Raw genomic sequence first — 20,697 nt, forward strand, 5'->3', positions numbered from 1 at the left:
ATGTTGAACAACATCACACTTTCATGTCATTTAATGTATCCAAGCTGAACATGATTCAATGTAACCATGAAGCTCTTATTTATGGTGACCTGTGGTTTGCTCGTTCATTCATTCATTCATTCATTCATTCATTCATTGTTTCTAGTTGGTGGGAACAACAATGCCCAAATTAAATATTTGTAAAATGAGACACACACAGTTAATATTAATAAAGATTATATTGCTGTATGATAACATTTGAATTCTGTGGCAAACCAGTAAGTGGATAATAATTATGTATATTGTATTGAATATTGTTTGTGATATATGTGTGGGCTTACTTGGATGTATTCCTCTACTGATAGAAAAATCACACACGTGTGAACTGAGTGTTTCTTTAAATGTTTGATTACTTTTATGCAAACTGCCAAAAACTGAATATTTGTACCTGAACATTTGCACCCTGTGAGTGCTGGGGGCCCCCATAGGGTGCGGTGCATGGCTCATGATGGCTGGATGCAGGCTGGGCCAGTGGACATGTCTGTTGTATGGTGTGAGAACCTTACATCCTTCCTGCCATGTCTTGTCCTGCCCTTTGCTGTAATAAGCTGTATACATTGAAACTTTGAATAAAGATAAAGCTAAATGTATAATAATAATAAGAGTGGGCATTCATTACATTCAAAAGTCCAACAAACTAAAACTGTCTTTAGGGCATGACTCCTTGGACACCGTCAAGGGTCCAGTGGGAAGTCATTACTGTTCTCTTTTCTCATCCACTCGTTTTATTCTCAAGGTATTGTCCAAAGAGGTCTCGCTTATGTGCCTAACTGTGGTGTTTAATTGCTGTCTAGAGAGATGGAAATTCAAGGTGGACCAATGACCTCTAATCATTGTGGAAAACATGTGTTGCATCAGCATATGTTTCAGCAGGCAGAGATGCATAATGGTTTAATGAAAGTGCATTTTCTTGATTTTGTTTTTTTATGTATCAATGAATTGACTATATTATTAGTCTGACCATTAAGAATTCTAGTTTTATTTTGCAGTTCGTCATTCAACGTTGTTGAATCTATAAGCTCACAATGCATTGCAGCTCAACCCATTGTGAGCTTGTAGATCTTTATTTTTTGAATATTGTTGAAAGTTGTTGCCAGTAATGACAGGCCCAAAATAGACTCCCCTTCCAAAATCGATAATTTGTATTAATTCATTTTTATTATTTATTTATTATTTTTTATAATCGATTTAATCAATCAATTATTTTGATTATCTGTTGCACTGCATGCTGTAACGTACCAAAAATCACCTGAGCAACACATTTCATGAGTAAATCTTATTCTTATAAGATCAAGGTTCAAGTTTATTTAGTGTCCCCGAAGGGCAAATTGGGTTGCAGCATAGACAGTACATTAAACAATGAAACAGTACAAATAAAATATAAACAGTAGCAGATACCAAAGTACAAAAGTTCACATTAACCATTAAAGTGCAGGCGTTAAATTGCTATGCAATAAAGGTACGTTGGCCATAGAAAGTGCGTGTGCATATAGGCACGAGACCAATAAAGTGTTCATCATAAGGTTATCTCCTTAACCTACCCACAGCAGCATTCAGTGTGTAAATAGAGACGGGGACAAAGGGATATTTGTGCCTGTTTTTTGTGCTGGAACCCTGAAATCAACACTGCAAAAGTCTCTAGATGGGTGCTATACCTGCATATTGCATGCAGTAGGCCTACTTAACAACTTAGCAAGAGTACACAAAAATCATTCATGTTACCAACAATAGTCTATAGCAACAGTTAAGAAAGCTAGGAGAATGCATGAGACTATAGCAGCCAGCAGGACACTGCCAAAGACACCAAGAGCTGCCAGCCAGAAAAGTATTGCTGTGGGAACGCACTGGCACCGGTCACGAGGATGTCCCACATTATTAACATAGCCTATGTGGATGTACTCAAGAAATACACTGAGCGCAAAGCACCAACGAGCTGGCCAGATATATGGAGGAACCGGGATGACTAGAAGCGACGATGGGGACGAACTAACCACTCTTCAAATAGATCTCCCTACCTATACCTGCCTATAACCTACCTACCTACCTACACACACACACACACACACACACACACACACACACACACACACACACACACACACACACACACACACACACACACACACACACACACACACACACACACACACACACACACACACACACACACACACGGCCAGTCATTGGAGTGGTTATAGGCACCGCTCCAAAACTATATGCAATAGTCATTGGTCCACCTTGAATTTCCATCTCTCTAGACAGCAATTAAACACCAACGTTAGGCACGTAGCGAGACCTCTTTGGACAATACCTGAGAATAAAACGAGTGGATGAGAAAAGAGAACAGTAATGACTTCCCACTGGACTGAGTTGATAGCGTCCAAAGAGTCATGCGCTAAAGACAGCGTCTCCAAAGATTTTGTTTGTTGGACTTTTGAATGAAATGGCCACAATTTAAAAAATATATATTTTTATTTTTTAACTTTTATTCAAAGTTTCAGAAAACAAAAGGGGTCGAAAAAAAGAAAAGAAAAACACCTTGACATGGACTGCATTAAAGAAATAAAATTACATGTAGGCCTACATATACACTATACAGCTTATTACAGCAAAGGGCAGGACAAGACATGGCAGGAAATATAATTGGTTCTCTCCAGGGGGGCAGTCAGACAGATATTTTGTGAAGCCACAAGGAAATCGGGATTTCCTGAAAGTTCATATAATGGCCTGTTGTGGCGCTGTCATTGGGCCCAAAAAAACCCATAGCCCCATAGAAGTCCATGTATTTGGGCCCAACTTCACCTAGACTGTATTACCTTAATAAACATGGTCATGAATACTTTTTGCTTCCAGTCACTAGTTTAAAGTCTCATTTCTAATGTCATAATATTCTTTTTGGAAAATTATGGTCCCATTTATAAAAACAATGACCATAAAGTCTATGAACGGGATCCCCCACCCACTCGAGTCAAAATATAAACCAACGAAGAAGAAGGGGGGAAGTCCCGCCTCGTTGTCTGGGCCAGCCAATGGCCAGCTGGGCCCAAACGGATCTAGAAAGATGGCGACTTACAATTCAAGGACTGACAGGCTTCATTTTACGCCCTAGGCCCAGCCTGCATCCAGCCATGCACCACACCACACCCTGTGGTGGCCCCCAGCCCGCCACAATGTGAACCACCTAAGCCGCACACTCCACGCTTGCACGAGGCGATGACCTTAGATGATCATACCAGCACCGTCAATGGCATCCCCATGCACCTGGCTGTCTAAGCCGCACGCTACACGTTTGCGTGTGGCGATGACCTTAGATGACCATGCTGGATTCCCCCATGTCTTTCTATGCTGTGGCCGTTTATGCCGCACGTCCCATATGCTTCGCATGCGATGAGCCTTCTCCATATGCAGACCGCGGCCATCTTACCATATAAGGTAATGGCAAGGTGCTACCTAGGTGCAACTTGGCAGCCCATTCATCCAAACAGAAAAGTCCTATCTGATTGTATTAAACAACGTCAAACTGACTCAAACTCACCAACATTGCAGCTGTACGGAAAGCTTGAATTATTCTCTTTCTATCCTCAAAATGTTTGTTTCATAAAGGTCCACTGTATACATGTTATGAGCTACTTTGTGTCCTTGCAGGTGATTATTTTTCTAAGTGCTGGAGTTTGGAAGTGCTCGTTAGATATCACTCAACTGCCCTGTGTACCACCTGTTTTGAATTAGCACATAATGCAGGAGGCAGCAGGACATTGCTTTACTGAAAACGAGTGCTTCCAAACTCTGATGGCAAGATGGCCGCGGTTTGCAAAATAAACGACCATACTCCACGTCTATCCAATAAACCATCTTAAATGTTCTTATGTCTGATGCTTGGTCTTTCCTATAGTGAACTGGCCATATAAGGAGCATGTCTTGAGTGTACAGGGTTTGATGAGGTCAGATCAACATATGGAATGTCAGAATAGGTCTGCTCCATACAGTATATGGAGATCTAAGGGTGGTAGCGGGGACATTATCTTGAGTGTACAGGGTTTGATGAGGGCCCAGGTAGGGCCATTTTCGGGCCTGTTGAGAACTCTAGTTTTTGCCGGCTGCCGGGCAAGGCTGCACTAATAACTTTGGGGCAGGCCCGTCTACAGTTTAACATTTGAATGGACAGGTACAGTATAAGTCAAAAGGGAGACATCAAAGAGACATATGGAATGTCGGAACAGGTTTCTGCCATGCCGTATATCCATATATGGACATCATGTGATATCCATATATGGATATACGGTATGTCAGAAACCGGCATCAGGGATCTCCATATATGGACTTAACTGTGACAGCAGGTCGCATTTACTGTGACATCTGTGTCTCCACATCTCCATCCCTGATGATGTCACCTGAACTGCAGGTTCGAGTAGGCCGGCGCTAGTAGCAATATTTCATGGAATAAGACTCCCTCTTGTGCATTATTGGTTAAGTATCACACTTGGGTATTAATGTCTAACCGTAACTACAACAAAACAAACACTCTGTAATGATGAAATACTCACTTGGGCCATTGACGTCAACCATAGCAAGTATTAAAAAGGTCAACTCTGGCCGAGATGACCACATGGAGAGGAGGGTTGACCATCAGTGAGATATACAGTACTATAAACTCCATTATGGTTAGGTTTTGAAATAGTTATAGTGAATGTGAATGTTTGTCATTTTGGTAGTTCTATATAGTTAACTAAAATAACCTTGACTGAAATACACAATAACTCAATATGAAGACTGTTAAATGTTCTATTGCTTATTCATTAATGAATCTTTATGTTGTCTTAATGTAACACTCGTAAAGGCTATTGATTTATTGATTGAAAATTGTATTCACAGTTTGTAGAATGGGTATAGTTCAAACGATGTGCAGGTCAATACAAAATCTGGATAAACCAGACAAAGCACTTCTTGTTTACATCAGGCTATGCAATTACTGAGTGTAATTCCAAATGAGTCCTTCCTGATATCGTACTACTCTAATAGATATATATCTCACTGTCAAAATGTATTTCATGTGATAACAACTTGTATTTTTTTAATTCATTTTCAGGATTGAACCCATGCAGGCATGGAAAATAACACAGTAACGTCATTCACGATGACTGCTTATGCTGTCATGGAAAACTACAAATATGTACAGTTCACCATATTTCTCCTGCTGTACATCATGATTATCATTCTGAATGTGCTCCTGATTTATGTGATATACAAACATGAAGAACTGCGTCAACCCATGAATCTGTTCATATGTAATTTAGCTATTAATGAAATATATGGTGGTACTGCATTGTTGCCCGCAACTATGAGTCTGCTCACATCCGTGACTCACCAAATGTCTCTGAAAGGCTGTCTGACTCAGATTTATTCTTTACACACATATGCATGTATTGAATTTTGTATTTTAGCAGTTATGGGTTATGACAGATACGTTGCCATATGTAATCCACTACATTATCACACCATCATGTCTGTGTCAAGGGTATGCAAACTTGTAGCATTGGCATGGCTATACCCATGTCTCATTTTCCTTTTCTATTTCACCTTAACTTTAAAACTGAAATTCTGCGGCAGATTCATACATAAATTACACTGTGTGAACTTTGAACTGGTCAAAAACGCATGTTCTAATACTTCTCACATTAGTATCCTAGGCCTCATCACCCTTTTGTTCCTCATGGCTCCTCAGGTGGTAATGGTTCTTTTTTCCTACGTACGTATTCTCAGAGTGTGCGTGAATTTATCGAAAGACTCTCAAGTGAAGGCTCTTAAAACCTGCGTACCACATTTAGTGTCTATCGCAAATTATACCGTCGGCACGTTGTGCGAGGTTATACAGAGTCGATTTGAGATGAGGCACACGCCTGCAGAAGTGATGATAATGCTCTCTATATATTTCATCATAATACCAGCAGTTACCAATCCGCTGCTCTATGGAATCGGCACTAAAACCATACGAGTTGCGATTTTTAATCTGTTCTTTAGGAAAACGAGGAGGGTACCGAGATAAGAAGAGAAAGGACACTGCTGTAGGCTATACATCAGCATTAGCCTATTTAATTGTATTTTATTATCATTGTTTCATTTGTTTCATTGTCTTTGCATTGTTTAAATTAAGCTGTTCTTTTTGTATAATTGCTACTACTATCATGTTATTTTGTAATACTAAATATGTATTGTGCATATATTACTAGGCCTACTAGAAACTCAATTGACAATTTAACATGTTAATATGCATTTGATACTATCCAAGGTGAAAGTAAATAAGGTTTATGTTATGCCAGTATATCAGCACTCGAATGTAAAAGTCATTATTATCTGGTCATATCCCAACATCCACATTCTAGTCCTCTGTATTTTACTTCTACATGCAAGCATCTGACAAACAGTGGATATACTGCCCTCATGTGGCCATTCTCGGGTCTTCAAATGATGCTCCTTTGTATTCTGGCAGTGCAAATAACTCAGGGGTATATTTGGGTGCTGTATTGCAATCATTGTCTCCACCAGGCCGAAGTCATGGGGAGAGAGTATGTTTTGCACTCCTTTTGTGTGTGTGTGTGTGTGTGTGTGTGTGTGTGTGTGTGTATGTGTGTGTGTGTGTGTGTGTGTGTGTGTGTGTATGTGTGTGTGTGTGTGTGTGTGTGTATGTGTGTGTGTGTGTGTGTGTGTGTGTATGTGTGTGTGTGACGTGTGTGTGTGTGTGTGTGTGTGTGTGTGTGTGTGTGTGTGTATGTGTGTGTGTGTGTGTGTGTGTGTGTGTGTGTGTGTGTGTGTGTGTGTGTGTGTGTGTGTGTGTGTGTGTGTGTGTGTGTGTGTGTGTGTGTGTGCGCGTGCGTGCGTGCGTGCGTGCGTGTGTGTGTGTGTGTGTGTGTGTGTGTGCGTGTGTCCGTCCGTCCTTCCTTCTGTCCGTCCGTTACCAGCTAATCTCCGGCACCGTTGGCCTTTTGTAAAAAAAAATAATGTTATATTACTCCTCCATATTTTGTGCAAAAATCCCGCAAATCATTACACAGTATCTCTATAGTCATGTGATCAAGACAGATCTGTCCGATATTGCATATTCCATAATGCCTAACAGTGGCTTTCAAAATTTGCAGGATTGGCCCGATTTGAACAAAAAGCCTCAAATCACGAACGCAGCATGCAATTTACGTGAAATCTTTCACAGACGTTCCTACTAGGCTGAGGAATATATCCCACCTTTTCACATTGGCCTATTATAGCGCCACCAGGAGGCCACAACCTGACCTGCCCTGATGGAGACCTGTGCCCCGAGGGGCACTTTTTCTAGTTTGAAATGTGTCTGAGGTGAAAGCTGGGTGAAACCCTGAGAGGCAAGGCAGGAAGGAGAAGGGTGTTGGTGCTGAGAGTACTGACTATATATATATATTTTAATTTTGCTCTTGCTTTGGTTTCTTCATGTCTTCCTTTTTCCAAAAAGAATGTATTATTTTTGTTGTTAAACTATACGTATATTTATATAAATTATAAATAAATCTGCCACATTATAATGATAGCAGGGTTGTTTTCGGTTTTTTTATGCCACAATAAAATGTCACGTACTGCACTGAAAAAATTGCTTGTGTGTGTTTCAAGTTGATTGTATGACGTTAATTTGCATGCAGCAGTTTTGCCTTTCCTAAATATATCTCTGCTGTCGGGCAGAAACCACAAAATGCTTTATTTTTCAGGGGGAAAAAATGCTGGCACCCCAAATTATGATCTTTGGGGTGCCGCATACTCGAGGCTTGTCACGCTTGTGTGCAGTAATGACCTTAGATGACCACACTGGCACCCCAAACGTCATTTTGTGCCATGGCCATCTATGCCGCACACTCCACACTTCAACGCATCATGTAGTGATGACCTTAGATGACCATGCCAGCACCCCATGCTGTTTGTGGCCGTGGCTATCTAAGCCGCACACTCCACGATTGCATGTAGTGATGACCTTAGATGACCATTTCGCCCTCTTCATCTTTGGCCGGTTATGCCCTACATGCTATGTGAAGGACATCCCATGAACGACAATACTCTTATGTATTTTATTTCAATAAGAAACATGGACGGAGCAAACCAAACCAAGGAAGCTTACAGAACGAAGAGATACCTCTATAAAATGACAGTGTACACATCGAAAAACAACACAGCAGACAATAATGTGTTACTGTGTTATATATGTCTTCTGTTATTTTCTAGAAGCGATTACTTTACAAAAGTCTCAGCAGAAGACAACCAATCACCACTCACCAACCACTGTCAACTCCACCCTGTGCCACCCATGCCAACCACTCACCCACCTCCAACCAGGCCGACCACTCCTACCTCACCTATCACTGGGGCCGCACACACACACCTCAAACCATATAACAATATGAATATACATCTGATGCACAAGCTTGCATATCGGATGCCATCAGATGCCAAGAATATGACGTATGACCTCTTCCCCCAATATTAACCTTCATCATTCAACCTCTGTTATTTATTTGTCCAAAGTCTGACATAAAATAGTTATCATATACTACTCACATGCTTTATCCTCAGGATGGCATTCCATACAGCAATCCACTGTGACATGAACTTGAAGTAACTGGGCTGAATGAGAACAGCTGACAGCAGTTGATACTGTGCAGTGTACACTGCTTACAATTAATCTAAAATGTACCTTTGCATACTTCATATTCATATTTTATAGAAACAATGTAGTTAGATATATTATATTCCTATAGTATTACTTCAACAGTGAACAGTTAATTATTCTATTGCAATATTTTGGCTATGAAGATAAAACACTTTTTGTCTCCACCAGGCCGAAGGCATGTGGGGAGAGTATGTTTTGCACTCCGTCCGTCCGTGTGTCCGTCCGTCCGTCCGTCCGTCCGTGTGTCCGTGTGTCCGTCCGTCCGTGTGTCCGTGAGCAGCTAATCTCGGCACCGCTAACCCGCTCGATGCCACATTTTGCACACACACTCCCTGGATGCCAACGATGAACCTCTGCCCCAAACTTTCCAGAACGGCCTGTTATAGCGCCACCAGGAGGCCGCTTTGTGCAAAACAAGTTTTTGCACAGTACACCTACAGATTTTGTCCAAACATCACGCAAATTGGTACACAGTCTCTCTAGAGCCATTCAACGAAACCGGTCTTTCACATTTCTCAGACTCCATCCTGATTGGTTAAGATTGGCTTCCAAAGTTCACAGGAGTGCTCAGTTTCAAACAAAATGCTGCAAATCATGAACACATCGCGTGATTTCCGTGAAATTGTGCACCCACATTCCCACTAGGCCGAGGACGAAATGCCACATGAACAATTTCAACTCAGACTCAAGGTGGCGCTATAACTGGCCGAAAAGTGTTTTTACCTCTAACTGCACGGATCTGTGGATAACTTTGTATGCCAACTCCCTAGAGGCCAAGGAAAAACCTTTGCCAAGAATTTTTCACATCTGCTCTTTATAGCGCCACCAGGAGGCCGACATATGTAAAACACATTTTCTATTATTACTCCTTCAGATTTTATCCAAATTTCACGCAAATCGGTATACACTATCTCCATAGTCATGTGATCAACACGGAGGGCCACCATTTCCCATCTTCCATCCTGATTGGCTAAGATTGGCTTCCAAAGCTCACACGATTCGTCCATTTCGAAAAAAGGCCACAAATCACAAACACAGTGTGCAATTTCCGTTAAATTATACACGCACATTTTCACTAGGCCGAGGACGACATGCCACAATTTTTTCCTCAAAATCAGCCTCACGGTGGCGCTATAACAGGCTAATTCCTGTTTTTAGCTATAACTGCATCGATCTGTATACAACTTATGTATGCACACATGGAAAAACATTGTACCTGCATCGCTCCAACACGAACCTCCGGCCCAAATCTTCCTCAACAGCCTGTTATAGCGCCACCATGAGGCCACAACCTGACCTGCCCTGGTGGAGACCTGTGCCGATTGGCACTTTGTCTAGTTTATATATGATTTGATTTTGACATATCCTGAATTTACAATTACCTAACTGCCACACTGCAAAATCCTGTGTTGTAAAAGAGCTGAAATCATTCAGCTGAAAGTTGAAATTAAACAAGACTGGGATGACATCTTGTGTGTGTGTGTGTGTGTGTGTGTGTGTGTGTGTGTGTGTGTGTGTGTGTGTGTGTGTGTGTGTGTGTGTGTGTGTGTGTGTGTGTGTGTGTGTTTGTGTGTGTGTGTGTGTGTGTTTGTGTGTGTGTGTGTGTGTGTCTGAATCTGAGCTACCTTCCTCTGCATCCCGCATTTTCTGTACAGCTCCACCACCCTGGACCATGATGTCCAGCAGCAGTCCACAGAAGGCCTTCATCACCGGGTGTGACTGGCTGACCTCAACCTTCAGGTAGTTGGTGTAGTAATGATACGCTGTGCGGGCACACACACATTATAACGCTAGTCTGAAGACTGTAATGACTGTGAAATATGTCTTATTTACTATGAAATCGAACCCTGTACACTCAAGACACGCTCCATATGGCGCTCGCCCAGCAGTCTGCTGTCACCAAGGCGGATGCGTGCACGCGACCTCGCCCGCTTCTCGCCCGCACGCACGCATGTTTTTAAGTGCTGGAGTTTTGAAGCACTCGTTTTTTATTAGCGGGTGGTGCTGCTGCCTCCTGCATTATGTGCAAATTCAAAACGGGTGTTATGCAAGGCCAAAAGATGAATTATTTAAATATTTTCGGACGACGTTCCTCCGCCCATTTTTCGACCGTTCGCCTGCTATCGGCGGTAGTCGCCAGGTCCCATAGACAAAGAATGCACTTCCGGAGAATTCCCCCAAAAATCAATCAATCAACCCCTCCAACCATGCATGGGGGCCCATGGCCTGATACATTTCAAACTCAGAGTGATTGAAAATAAAAAGGTTGAGGATCACTGATGTGGCGTACTGTACCTGGGTCGTATGTTTCAGAGGTACGGTGCAGCAAGCTGATGTCAATACGTCCAAGATGGAGGATGTTGTACAAAGCCGTTAGCACCATATTCTCCATATGGCGACAATCAGCCCTACCACAATGTTGACCAGGTAGAGGAAATAGGTGAACAGGAACAGACTGCCTCTGTGAACAGAGTTTACAATCAATCAAGAAGTTGCTAGTCAAATCTTGAGTTTCTTTTTTTGTCAGTTGAAACCTGACTAATGATTTTTTGTTCATATATTCTTATTTTGGAGATTTGGTATTTGTGTGATATGAAAACAGTGTAGTTAAAAACACTGGAGGTCATTTGAAGAGGCTTGTTTCAATTCCAAAAGTACTTCAATCTTACAGAAGAGGATCAGCTCATTGTTGTCCACAGACTCTTTCAAGAGACATTAGTAAAATCTAAATGTAATTTACCTTTTGTAACCATGTATAAAGTAAGGAGGTAGTCCAATATTTTGCACAAAATCATAACTTGCTTTTCAAAATCATATTTACTAATATTGCTGCTATAGGCCTATTGTTACTTCATTCTATCTATCTTTAAACTTACACTCGGGGTTTGCCTGTATAGAAGGCAATTCATAGAAAACAAACTGACGTTTAACCACTTGCATTCATATTCTGGGGAAAACATTAGCCAAAAATAGCAGATCTACATGTGAGCTTTTTATGGCAAGGAGATTTGGGGCTCTATTTTCGTCAATGCTAAACCCCTTATCCCTAAACTACTTACCCCGTTTTTTACTATTTTGAAAATAGTTTTGGAATAGTTCAACTATAGCCGATCTACATCGACACGCTGTGAGCTTGTAGATTGGCTATTTTCACTATTAAAAAAATGCTTCAATATAGTAAAAAAGGCAAATTAGTTTAGGGATAAGGGGTTTAGCATGGACGTTTAGATGGAAAAAAGAGTTCAGTTGCAACTCAGGTCAGTTTTTCTAAGAATAAAGGTTTTAGTTTTAGGGGTTAGCTCACCATGCCTTTGCAGCCATTTGGAAGAGAATGAGGTTTCGGCCAAAGACGAAGGGGATAATGATCAAGAAAACCAAAAACACGAAGCAGATGAAGAACACGAGAGTCTGGATTACCATTCCTGTCAAGAAAGTCAGTGCACTGCACACAGATCAATAACTGAACTGTCGATAGATATTTTCATGGTCTTTAAAACATTTGAAATGGCACTGTGATCTTTTTACGCACTCATCCTTGGCCTAGAAGTGGAGTTGTGGAATACCCTCTTTAACTAATGATATTACACATAGTGACTTTACCATTAGTAATGCTGAGGACCAATGATGAATGAGTTCACGATAAATTTGTGATGAATTAATGGATGAGTTCATCATTAATTCATCAATAATTTATTATGTGTAATGGGAGTCAGGGGGACCGGGGTCAAACTGTCTACTTTCCAATATAACATGGTAAAATATGTGACTCTACTGGCTCGCAGACTGATACTGTTGAATTGGAAACAAGCACAGGTTCCGACTCATACTTCACTTGTTATGCACTACTTACAATTGGAAAAGATTAAGTTTGAATTGAGAGGGAGTGAAGATAGATTCTACCAGACATGGCAACCCTTCATTGACTATTTCAATAGGTGCACGCTAACCCCTCCTACACAATAGATAGCACAACAGAAAATTGGAAGGAAAAAAAAGAAAAAGGGAACTGAGTGTTTTTTCTTTATTTTATTTTTTCTCATTTAAAAAAAGAATGTCTGTAATTCACTTAATTTACAACAACATGTTGGGAAAGTTTGAGAGCAAGAGTGTCTGTCCTGTTGTCTGTTTTGTTTGTCTGTTCACACTTGTCATTGTTTAACAGTTTTTAGTTTTTTCATGTTTATCACATTTATATGTCTTTTTTATTATGTATTGTATGAGGAACATTTACATTGCCTGTTATTTCTTTCATTTTATTTAACAAAACTACTCATTATCATTGTCGATAATATTCTGATGTTGTCATACAAAAAATGCCTAATAAAAACAGTATTAAAAAAAATATATATATGTATATAGTCGTGTATGCATTTGCCCCCTCAAGGTAAGTTAAGTTAAGTGTTAAGGATGAAGTATATCTTAGGTTGATGGGTGGATGGGTGGATTGTTTTCTGGCTGTTATAAATACTGTAAATGTCTCCCTTATAAAGTCCTTTGAGGTTTGATCTGAAATGGAGGAAGAGGAATATCCAGTGATCACATGATGGTTCTATAGCCCAAACACAGGAAAATCATCCAAAGGACTTTTCTTTCCTTTTTGTCGTGAAACCTGACAGCTCAAAAACCAGTGCTTCTTTCACCTGTCAAATATCACTATTTGATACACTTAACTAAAATAACACTGCGGATTCCAATACGATCGTCACAGTTTGATAATGGGGAGATGATTTTTTCAATACAATAGCATGGTATGAAGGGAGAATAAAACAGATCTGCATGAAATACAAGATATAGCGTCCATATTCACATAATATCCCATAACAACGGATTGGTCTGAGGGGGGAAATTCAAAGAACTGTAAATTTGGTTCAGTTGACATCCATCCAATCAATGCAAACAATTACCCACCTTCCAACAACCAAGTATAGAAAGTCACAATTTGGACAACCTCCATTCTGTCGTCAGAGAGGACGATGTCAAAGCCAAGCAGCAGGAAGGCGATGTTTTCATCAATGCCAGCACGGACAATATGGAGAGTAGGAATAACCTGAACGACCAGCAACAATGCCATCTGAAAGGAGACAAGTTGTACATTTACAGAGCTGTAGGAGCTATGTTATTTAATTCACACACACACACACACACACACACACACACACACACACACACACACACACACACACACACACACACTATAAGATGAGACTAAAGGGTAATACAGTACTCTAGGTGCAGGTGCAAGTGTATTGTATTCTTGGATAACTTACATGGTAGATTGCCACAAAGGCAACAAATGCTGAGATGGACAGCTTGAGGGGAAAACGGAATACTAGAAGAAAAATTGCATTTTTACTAACTATAAAAACTCAAATTGTTACATTTATTACATTACACAAGATAGATATGTAGGCACGGTGGAGGAGGATAGACTATGTAGTCTGTGTGATCTAAAGCAAATCGAAAATGAAATGCATTTTGTTTTTTATTGTCCATTCTACAACTTTTTAATAAGATAGACCCAAACCATGAATTTGTATGGTTGGAGGACTTCGAGAGACTGAAGCGCCTGTTTCAAAAGTACACTTTTTAATTTGCCTCATTCCTTGAGAAGGCCTGGTCAATGAGGAGGAGGGCCATTTACATGTAAAATGGCCTTGTTATGATTGTTTTCGTTTTATTTTATTTTATTTTATTTGTTTTCTTTGTTTGTTTGTTCGAATAATTTACAAATATGTATGAACAGGAAGTGTCAGTTGTATTCAGTGTATTCTGTGAAATGTGTCATATAATCCCATATGGGATGGGCCAAAGTGGCATGACACGAAAATAAATTCATTCATTCATTCATTCATTCATACACAACACTACTATAACAAAAAACAAACAAATGTTTGTTCGGAAAGACTCACCTTTCTCTGGAGTGTAAATGTAACTCTTTAGTGTATCAGCTACTTTTTGAGACAGTGTTGGTTTGTCTGTGCTTGTAGAGCTGGACAGAACAGGAAAATCATATTTATCACATGAGCCCATAGTTCTATAGACCGATTCCGTACCGGTTTCATGGTCGCAGCCTACGTATTTCCTGTAGGCGGATCCGCCATAGCTGCGGGGGAGATCAGCACGTCTTTCATTACAGTGAATGTAAAGTGTCTTGTTTTCGTTGGCTCACGTTACGCTAATTGATAACTCTATAACGTTACAAAGATGCCCAAAAAATCGGGACGAACGTGTGCAGTTCATGGCTGCTCCAACAGTAGTGGCAAAATCCAACTCTGGAAAGAAACTGAATGTCAAAAACACAAACCTCTACATCATGAAGATTGTCCATGCCAAAAGCCATACGGTTTGCACAGATTCCCTGGGCGTGCAGAGGACAATGACGTGCGCCAGATGTGGATCAAAAACATCAACATAAAGGACTTTGTTCCCACAAAGAACAGCACGGTAACTTTTGGATACTTTTTGTTAGTTATACCATTAATGCTAGCATGCAGCCCCCATTGAGGAGTGAAATGTTATCTCAACTAGTTCATCATTGTTAGTAAATAAGTCACCTGTGGCTTGACATTATTGTGATTAAATACTAGGCTATTTGGACAAACTATGACAGTCTAATGAACACAAATACTGCAGGACACAGTTGTATGGTAGGGTTCTACACATAAACAAACTTCATGGAAAGTTGGAAACATCTGGGTCTAAATTAGACCCAAGTAGTGAGTCACAACAGTGGCTGAATGTTGACAATCTAGTCTACCCCCTATGAAATGGTGCAAAGCAATGTACGTCCACTCTATGAAATGGCTATGCCACCATTTAGTGGACAGTATTTTCTGAATCAGAATAAATCTTTATCACATCACAAGGTGGGTAAAATTATTAGTTGAGAAGGCGTTTTTGCAGTCAAAATAGAGGCATAAAGTGCATAATATAACTAATTGCATAACATGATACATGAAACCATTTAGTGGACAGTATTTTCTAAATCAGAATAAATCTTTATCACATCACAAGGTGGGTAAAATTATTAGTTGAGAAGGCGTTTTTGCAGTCAAGATAGAGGCATAAAGTGCATAATATAACTAAATTGCATAACATGAAACCATTTAGTGGACAGTATTTTAATGCATTATGAGTTATATCTGGTAGCCTACCAGTATTTACTATTCATCCTAATTATTCTATCTTTAGGTGTGTGGAGTACACTTCCCAGATGGGAGGCCAACAAAAGAACACCCGTATCCAGTTCTGCAACTAGGATATAAACATGTACGTTTGATTCTCCCCTTCAAATTGACAGTTTGATGTGATTGTTTTTGGTTCAACAGATTAGGTTTATTTTGAATAAAACAATAACTTGTAGTGCATCGTTTCTTTTCCTTTCACAGGGGAGAATGACATCTGGTAGAGCCCCCCCTAAGAGAAGAGGCCTTCGGTCATCAAGCAGCAGCAGCACACAAAACGCAACAACATCAACAACAACAGAATTAAACGCAACAACATCAACAACAACAGAATTAAGAGCAGGACCTGAAGACACCAGTGATATCGGAATGGAACATATTGCAGACCACAATTACTTCTGTATCAACTCAAGGGCAAACAGTGCAACACAAACTGATGTCATGCCTCTGAAGCGTGATATTGGAATCCAGTGTCCAGAAATTATTACAGACCACAGCTACTCTACCATAAAGTTAACAAACCGTGCAACACAAACTGATCCTACACCATCATTGTCAGCCTATGACCTAGATGACAAAGATGCAAGGTTTCACACGGGCATAGGTATTGCAAGTTTTTGGCAGCTTTTACATTCCCTCATAGCTTTTCACCCACCTCCAAAGATGACCAGATTAGCAGTCCATGACCAGCTGTTACTCGTTTTAACTAGGCTACGTCTTTGTTTGATGTTCACAGACTTGGCTAAAAGATTTGGAATAAGCAAGACCTCAGCATGTGTGATCTTTTCACTTTGGAGACCAATACTTGCTAGGTTTATGAGGGAAAATGTGATTGCGTGGTTGCCTAGGGATACTCTCAGAAGAATAATGCCATCATGTTTCAGTAAAAATTATCCCAAAGCAACATGCATAATAGACTGTACAGAAATATTTGTCCAAAGGCCAAAACACTTAAGAAAGCGATCCCAAACATTCAGCAACTACAAACATCATAACACTTACAAATTATTATATTGTATTGCCCCCAATGGTTATGTGATGTTCACATCAAAACTATTTGGTGGACGGGCCAGTGACACTTTCATCACAAAGAACAGTGGTCTTCTTGAACTTCTGATTCCTGGTGATCAAATCCTAGCAGACCGTGGGTTCACCATCTCAGATGTGTTGCCTCCAGGGGTGACTCTGGCTCTCCCAGCTTTTACTCGCGGCCTCAAAGAACTTCCTGGGCATGATGTTGTGGCAACACGGCGCCTAGCAAATGTCAGAATCCATGTAGAGCGTGCAATTAGAAGGTTCAAAGGTTTTAAAATGGTCAGTTATGTCATTCAAGGTAGTATAAAACATGTTGATGACATTGTGAGTATTTGTGCTGGGCTATGTAATTTGCAACCCAAGTTAATTCAGACTGAAACTGAGCAACAAGAAACATCTGATATTGAGGAAGAAGAGGAATGTGATGTGGATGAGGATGTAAGCCTAGATGAGCATGACATGACTTGATCCTCTTTACCCCATCGAGGGGCATAGGGCGTCCACCAGAGCTCTCCATCTCAATCTCCTGGGCCTGGGCTTTTGCTTCCTGCCAGCTCATTCCAATGTTCTTTAGGTCTTGGAGAGTCTCTACTCTCCAGGTGTTTCTCAGCCTACCCAGATTCCTATTCCCCTGAGAAAGAGAAAGATGGAAAAAATTATAAACAATTATTATTAATTCTCAGTTTCCCTCCTCATGCACAATAAGTAAAATGTTTATTAGAATACCTGTATCCCTGTATCCTCTTCAAACCACTTTGTTGTCAAAGGCTCCGATGTTTGGTCATGCCTAGTGGCTACCAGCAAAGGTGCCATTCAATTTTCGTTCCACCCAGTTTTGTGGATTTTCTTTTTTGGGCACTTCAGAGGCTACTGATGATTCAGATTTCCTTTAATTTACTCCAAATAAACTACTCTGGCCCTTTGTTTGTGCAGCAATTGTCTCCCTCTCATGTTTCCCACATATCACATTTATTTTCATTACAAAGTTTACATTTGTGTTGAGCTCATGACATGCTCATGACATGGTGAGTTTTTCATTTGCTTTGTTTTGTGGCTGTGCAGTCAACACGTTATGCAAAAGAGTTCCAGGTATTTTGGATAGACCAGCCATCTCAGGGGATTGCATCCGTCTCAAAAGCTGTTACTTTCATCGAGGTCCCTGGTCTGGCCCCCTGATGTTGTCAACTGCATCAGGCCTCACATTGTCACATTGTCATCTGTGCATGCTGTGCCTGTGTGGCTGGCCGCATCTTTGATTTTGTACAGTATCCCTGCTGAATGACTGCAGCTCTTCCCTTAAGTTGGTTGGCCTAGCAGTCGCAGTTCACATCCACCACTTTGCCATCCCTCCTCTGCAAAGTTACTTCAACATGATGGTACATGATAATGTCCTGTGAGTAACACAGGTCCTTTCAGAACTGTGCTCATCATTTGGTAGCATGTGGAGTATCTTGTCAAAGTCAGGGGCCAGATAACAGTGATTGGCTTGATTGGGCACCCTCTGGGTGCACACCCTGTAGGTGCATAAATTGATTCCCTTGGCGTCTGGCTGGTGTTTGGCTGCTGCTACCATACCAGTCTTTATCTGCTTGGTTTACCAAAACCTAACTCGGTCGGTTGTGACAGCCAGCGACTAACAGAATGAGTACCTGGATTGACGACGTCAGACAGTGGCCTCCAGTTACTGATAAAGGTAATTAATTGATGGCAATCGCCAATCAGTGCTTAAACCACTGTCTTATTATTACACTGTCTAGTAGACTAGACTAGCTTTGACTATTTTCCTACACCATCTCTTTGCCAGAAAGTCACCATGGCATGCATGCGGTTAAGTTAGTATTTATCCCAATGCTGGGGTGGTTAACTTGTGTTTACTGTTTGTTGTTTGTTTGCATAATAAAAATTATGAAATGCAAATCTTAATGATCTAAGACTGTGTATTTCCTAATCATTACAGATAAGTGGTATTAATCCTATTAAAAAAACAAATGTTTTTATTTATTTTTATGATAGGTATTCAAGAATATTTCCTTCACCGACTGGCATGTGATGAACAACCCAATGCCAACTACAGGTCCCTGATAGAGGGTCAAAATTACCTGAGCTCCGGATGGGTTGGCCAGATACTCCACAGGCTACCAGATGAGGAGCACATACTCTTGAAAGGACCTGTTCGCTACTCACAGGACATTAAACAGTACCATCATGTTGAACTGACCTTGCAGAGGAGGGATGGCAAAGTGGTGGATGTGAACTGTGACTGCATGGCCAACCAAGGGAAGAGCTGCAGTCATTCAGCAGGGATACTGTACAAAATCAAAGATGCTGCCAGTCAGGGGTTCACAGGCACAGCAAGCACCGATGAGGCTTGTGTCTGGAACAGTTCCACGTGTGACAATGTGATGCCTGATACAGTCGAGAACATCAGGGGGCCAGACCAGGGACCTCGGAAAAAAATGAAAATAAAGTCAACAGCATTTGAGAAAGATGCAGATGTCATTCAGCACCTCACATCCCCTGAGATGGCTGGTCTATCCAACATACCTGGTACCCTTTTGCATGATCTGTTGACTGCACAGCCACAAACCAAAGAGGTTATTGATAAACTGCCCACATGTCACGAGCAATGTGCTCAACAAAAATGTCAACTTTGCAACTGTATTTTTGAAAGACATGTGTTATGTGGGAAACGTGAGAGGGAGAGAATTCTTGTACAATCCAAGGGCCAGAATAATCAATTTTGGCTAGATCAACGAAAAATAAGAATCACAAGTAGTGAGGCCTCTCAAGTGCCCAAAAAGGTTGACCCACAAAACTGGGTGGAACGAAAATTGAATGGCACCTTTGCCGGAAATACAGCCACTAGGCATGGCCAAACATCCGAGCCTTTGGCAAGAAAGTGGTTTGAGGAGACCACAGGAATAACTGTGGAGTGTACAGGACTTGTTGTACATGAAGAGGAAAACTGGCTTGGTGCCAGCCTTGATGGTATTATAGATGCCGATACCATCATTGAAATTAAATGTCCTACAGCCAAAAAACTTGTGGCACACAATGGCAGTCTGCTAAAAATGATTGACTCTAACAAGTACGATGTGAGGCATAAGGATGGAAAATATATTCTGAGGGAAACGGCATCAGGATTAGGGTACTATTACCAGGTACAAGTGGCGATGCATTGTGCTAAAAAAAAAAATTGTAAATTCATTGTCTGGACTCCAAATGAGCAGATCATTGCAGATGTCCCATACAATGAAGAGTGGATTACAGAGAAAATCAGCCACCTGAAGGACGTGTATTTTCAGCACTTACTTCCAGCAATATCCACAAGGATAGCCCACGGGGTAATGAAAGTGGATGGACTAAAGTAAACTAGCCCTCTTTTGAATTTAATGAGTTTCAGTTGAGAAAATGTTTTCTGTTTTTTCTTTATTGCTCTGTAAAGCACTTTGCGCTGCATGAATGTCATCAAAGAATCCAAAAGATGCTATATTAAGTATATTATTAAGTAAAATAAATATTTTTTTGATCTGCACATGCCTGTATCTCCAACTTCATGCACAGAGGCATAACATTTTCCACATTGGATGCTGTGTCTTCACTTCAGGCCCTGCTGCTGCTTTATGACTGAATGCCTCTTCTCTTGGGGGGGGGGGGGGCTGCATTCTCCTCTGTGAAAGAAAAATAAACAGTGCTTACCTTTCTTTTTTTAAGTTATTGGTTTTCAAAAGAAACCAAATATTAAATGAAAACAATCAC

General features: G+C 40.7%; 2 protein-coding genes across 3 annotated transcripts; one reads left to right on the top strand and one right to left on the bottom strand.

The window, feature by feature from the left end:
* Window positions 1-5,143: 5,143 nt before the first annotated feature.
* LOC310855337 (olfactory receptor 51I1-like) lies at window positions 5,144-6,082 on the top strand (the record flags this gene model as incomplete). The annotated part of the gene is made up of 1 exon (XM_083760296.1): window positions 5,144-6,082. The coding sequence occupies one exon, from the start codon at window positions 5,144-5,146 to the stop codon at window positions 6,080-6,082; it is 939 nt and encodes a 312-aa protein (XP_083616422.1).
* A 10,979-nt stretch (window positions 6,083-17,061) lies between these two features.
* LOC310859292 (uncharacterized protein) lies at window positions 17,062-19,495 on the bottom strand (the record flags this gene model as incomplete). 2 transcript variants are annotated; one of them, XM_083765734.1, is made up of 3 exons in its annotated part: window positions 17,665-17,803; window positions 17,417-17,569; window positions 17,062-17,157 (listed from the first exon to the last, which is right to left on the bottom strand). In XM_083765734.1, exons 1-3 carry the CDS (start codon window positions 17,749-17,751, stop codon window positions 17,062-17,064), a joined length of 336 nt encoding a protein of 111 aa, XP_083621860.1. In that variant the 5' UTR covers window positions 17,752-17,803. The 2 variants fall into 2 exon arrangements, 1 of the variants encoding a protein (XP_083621860.1); XR_014569284.1 differs by lacking the exons at window positions 17,062-17,157; window positions 17,665-17,803 and adding an exon at window positions 19,157-19,495 and having other exon boundaries at window positions 17,434-17,569.
* Window positions 19,496-20,697: the final 1,202 nt, after the last annotated feature.

This window comes from Protomyctophum parallelum (genome assembly GCF_964188405.1).
Source record: "Protomyctophum parallelum genome assembly, chromosome: 1".
NCBI classification, from domain to species: domain Eukaryota; kingdom Metazoa; phylum Chordata; class Actinopteri; order Myctophiformes; family Myctophidae; genus Protomyctophum; species Protomyctophum parallelum.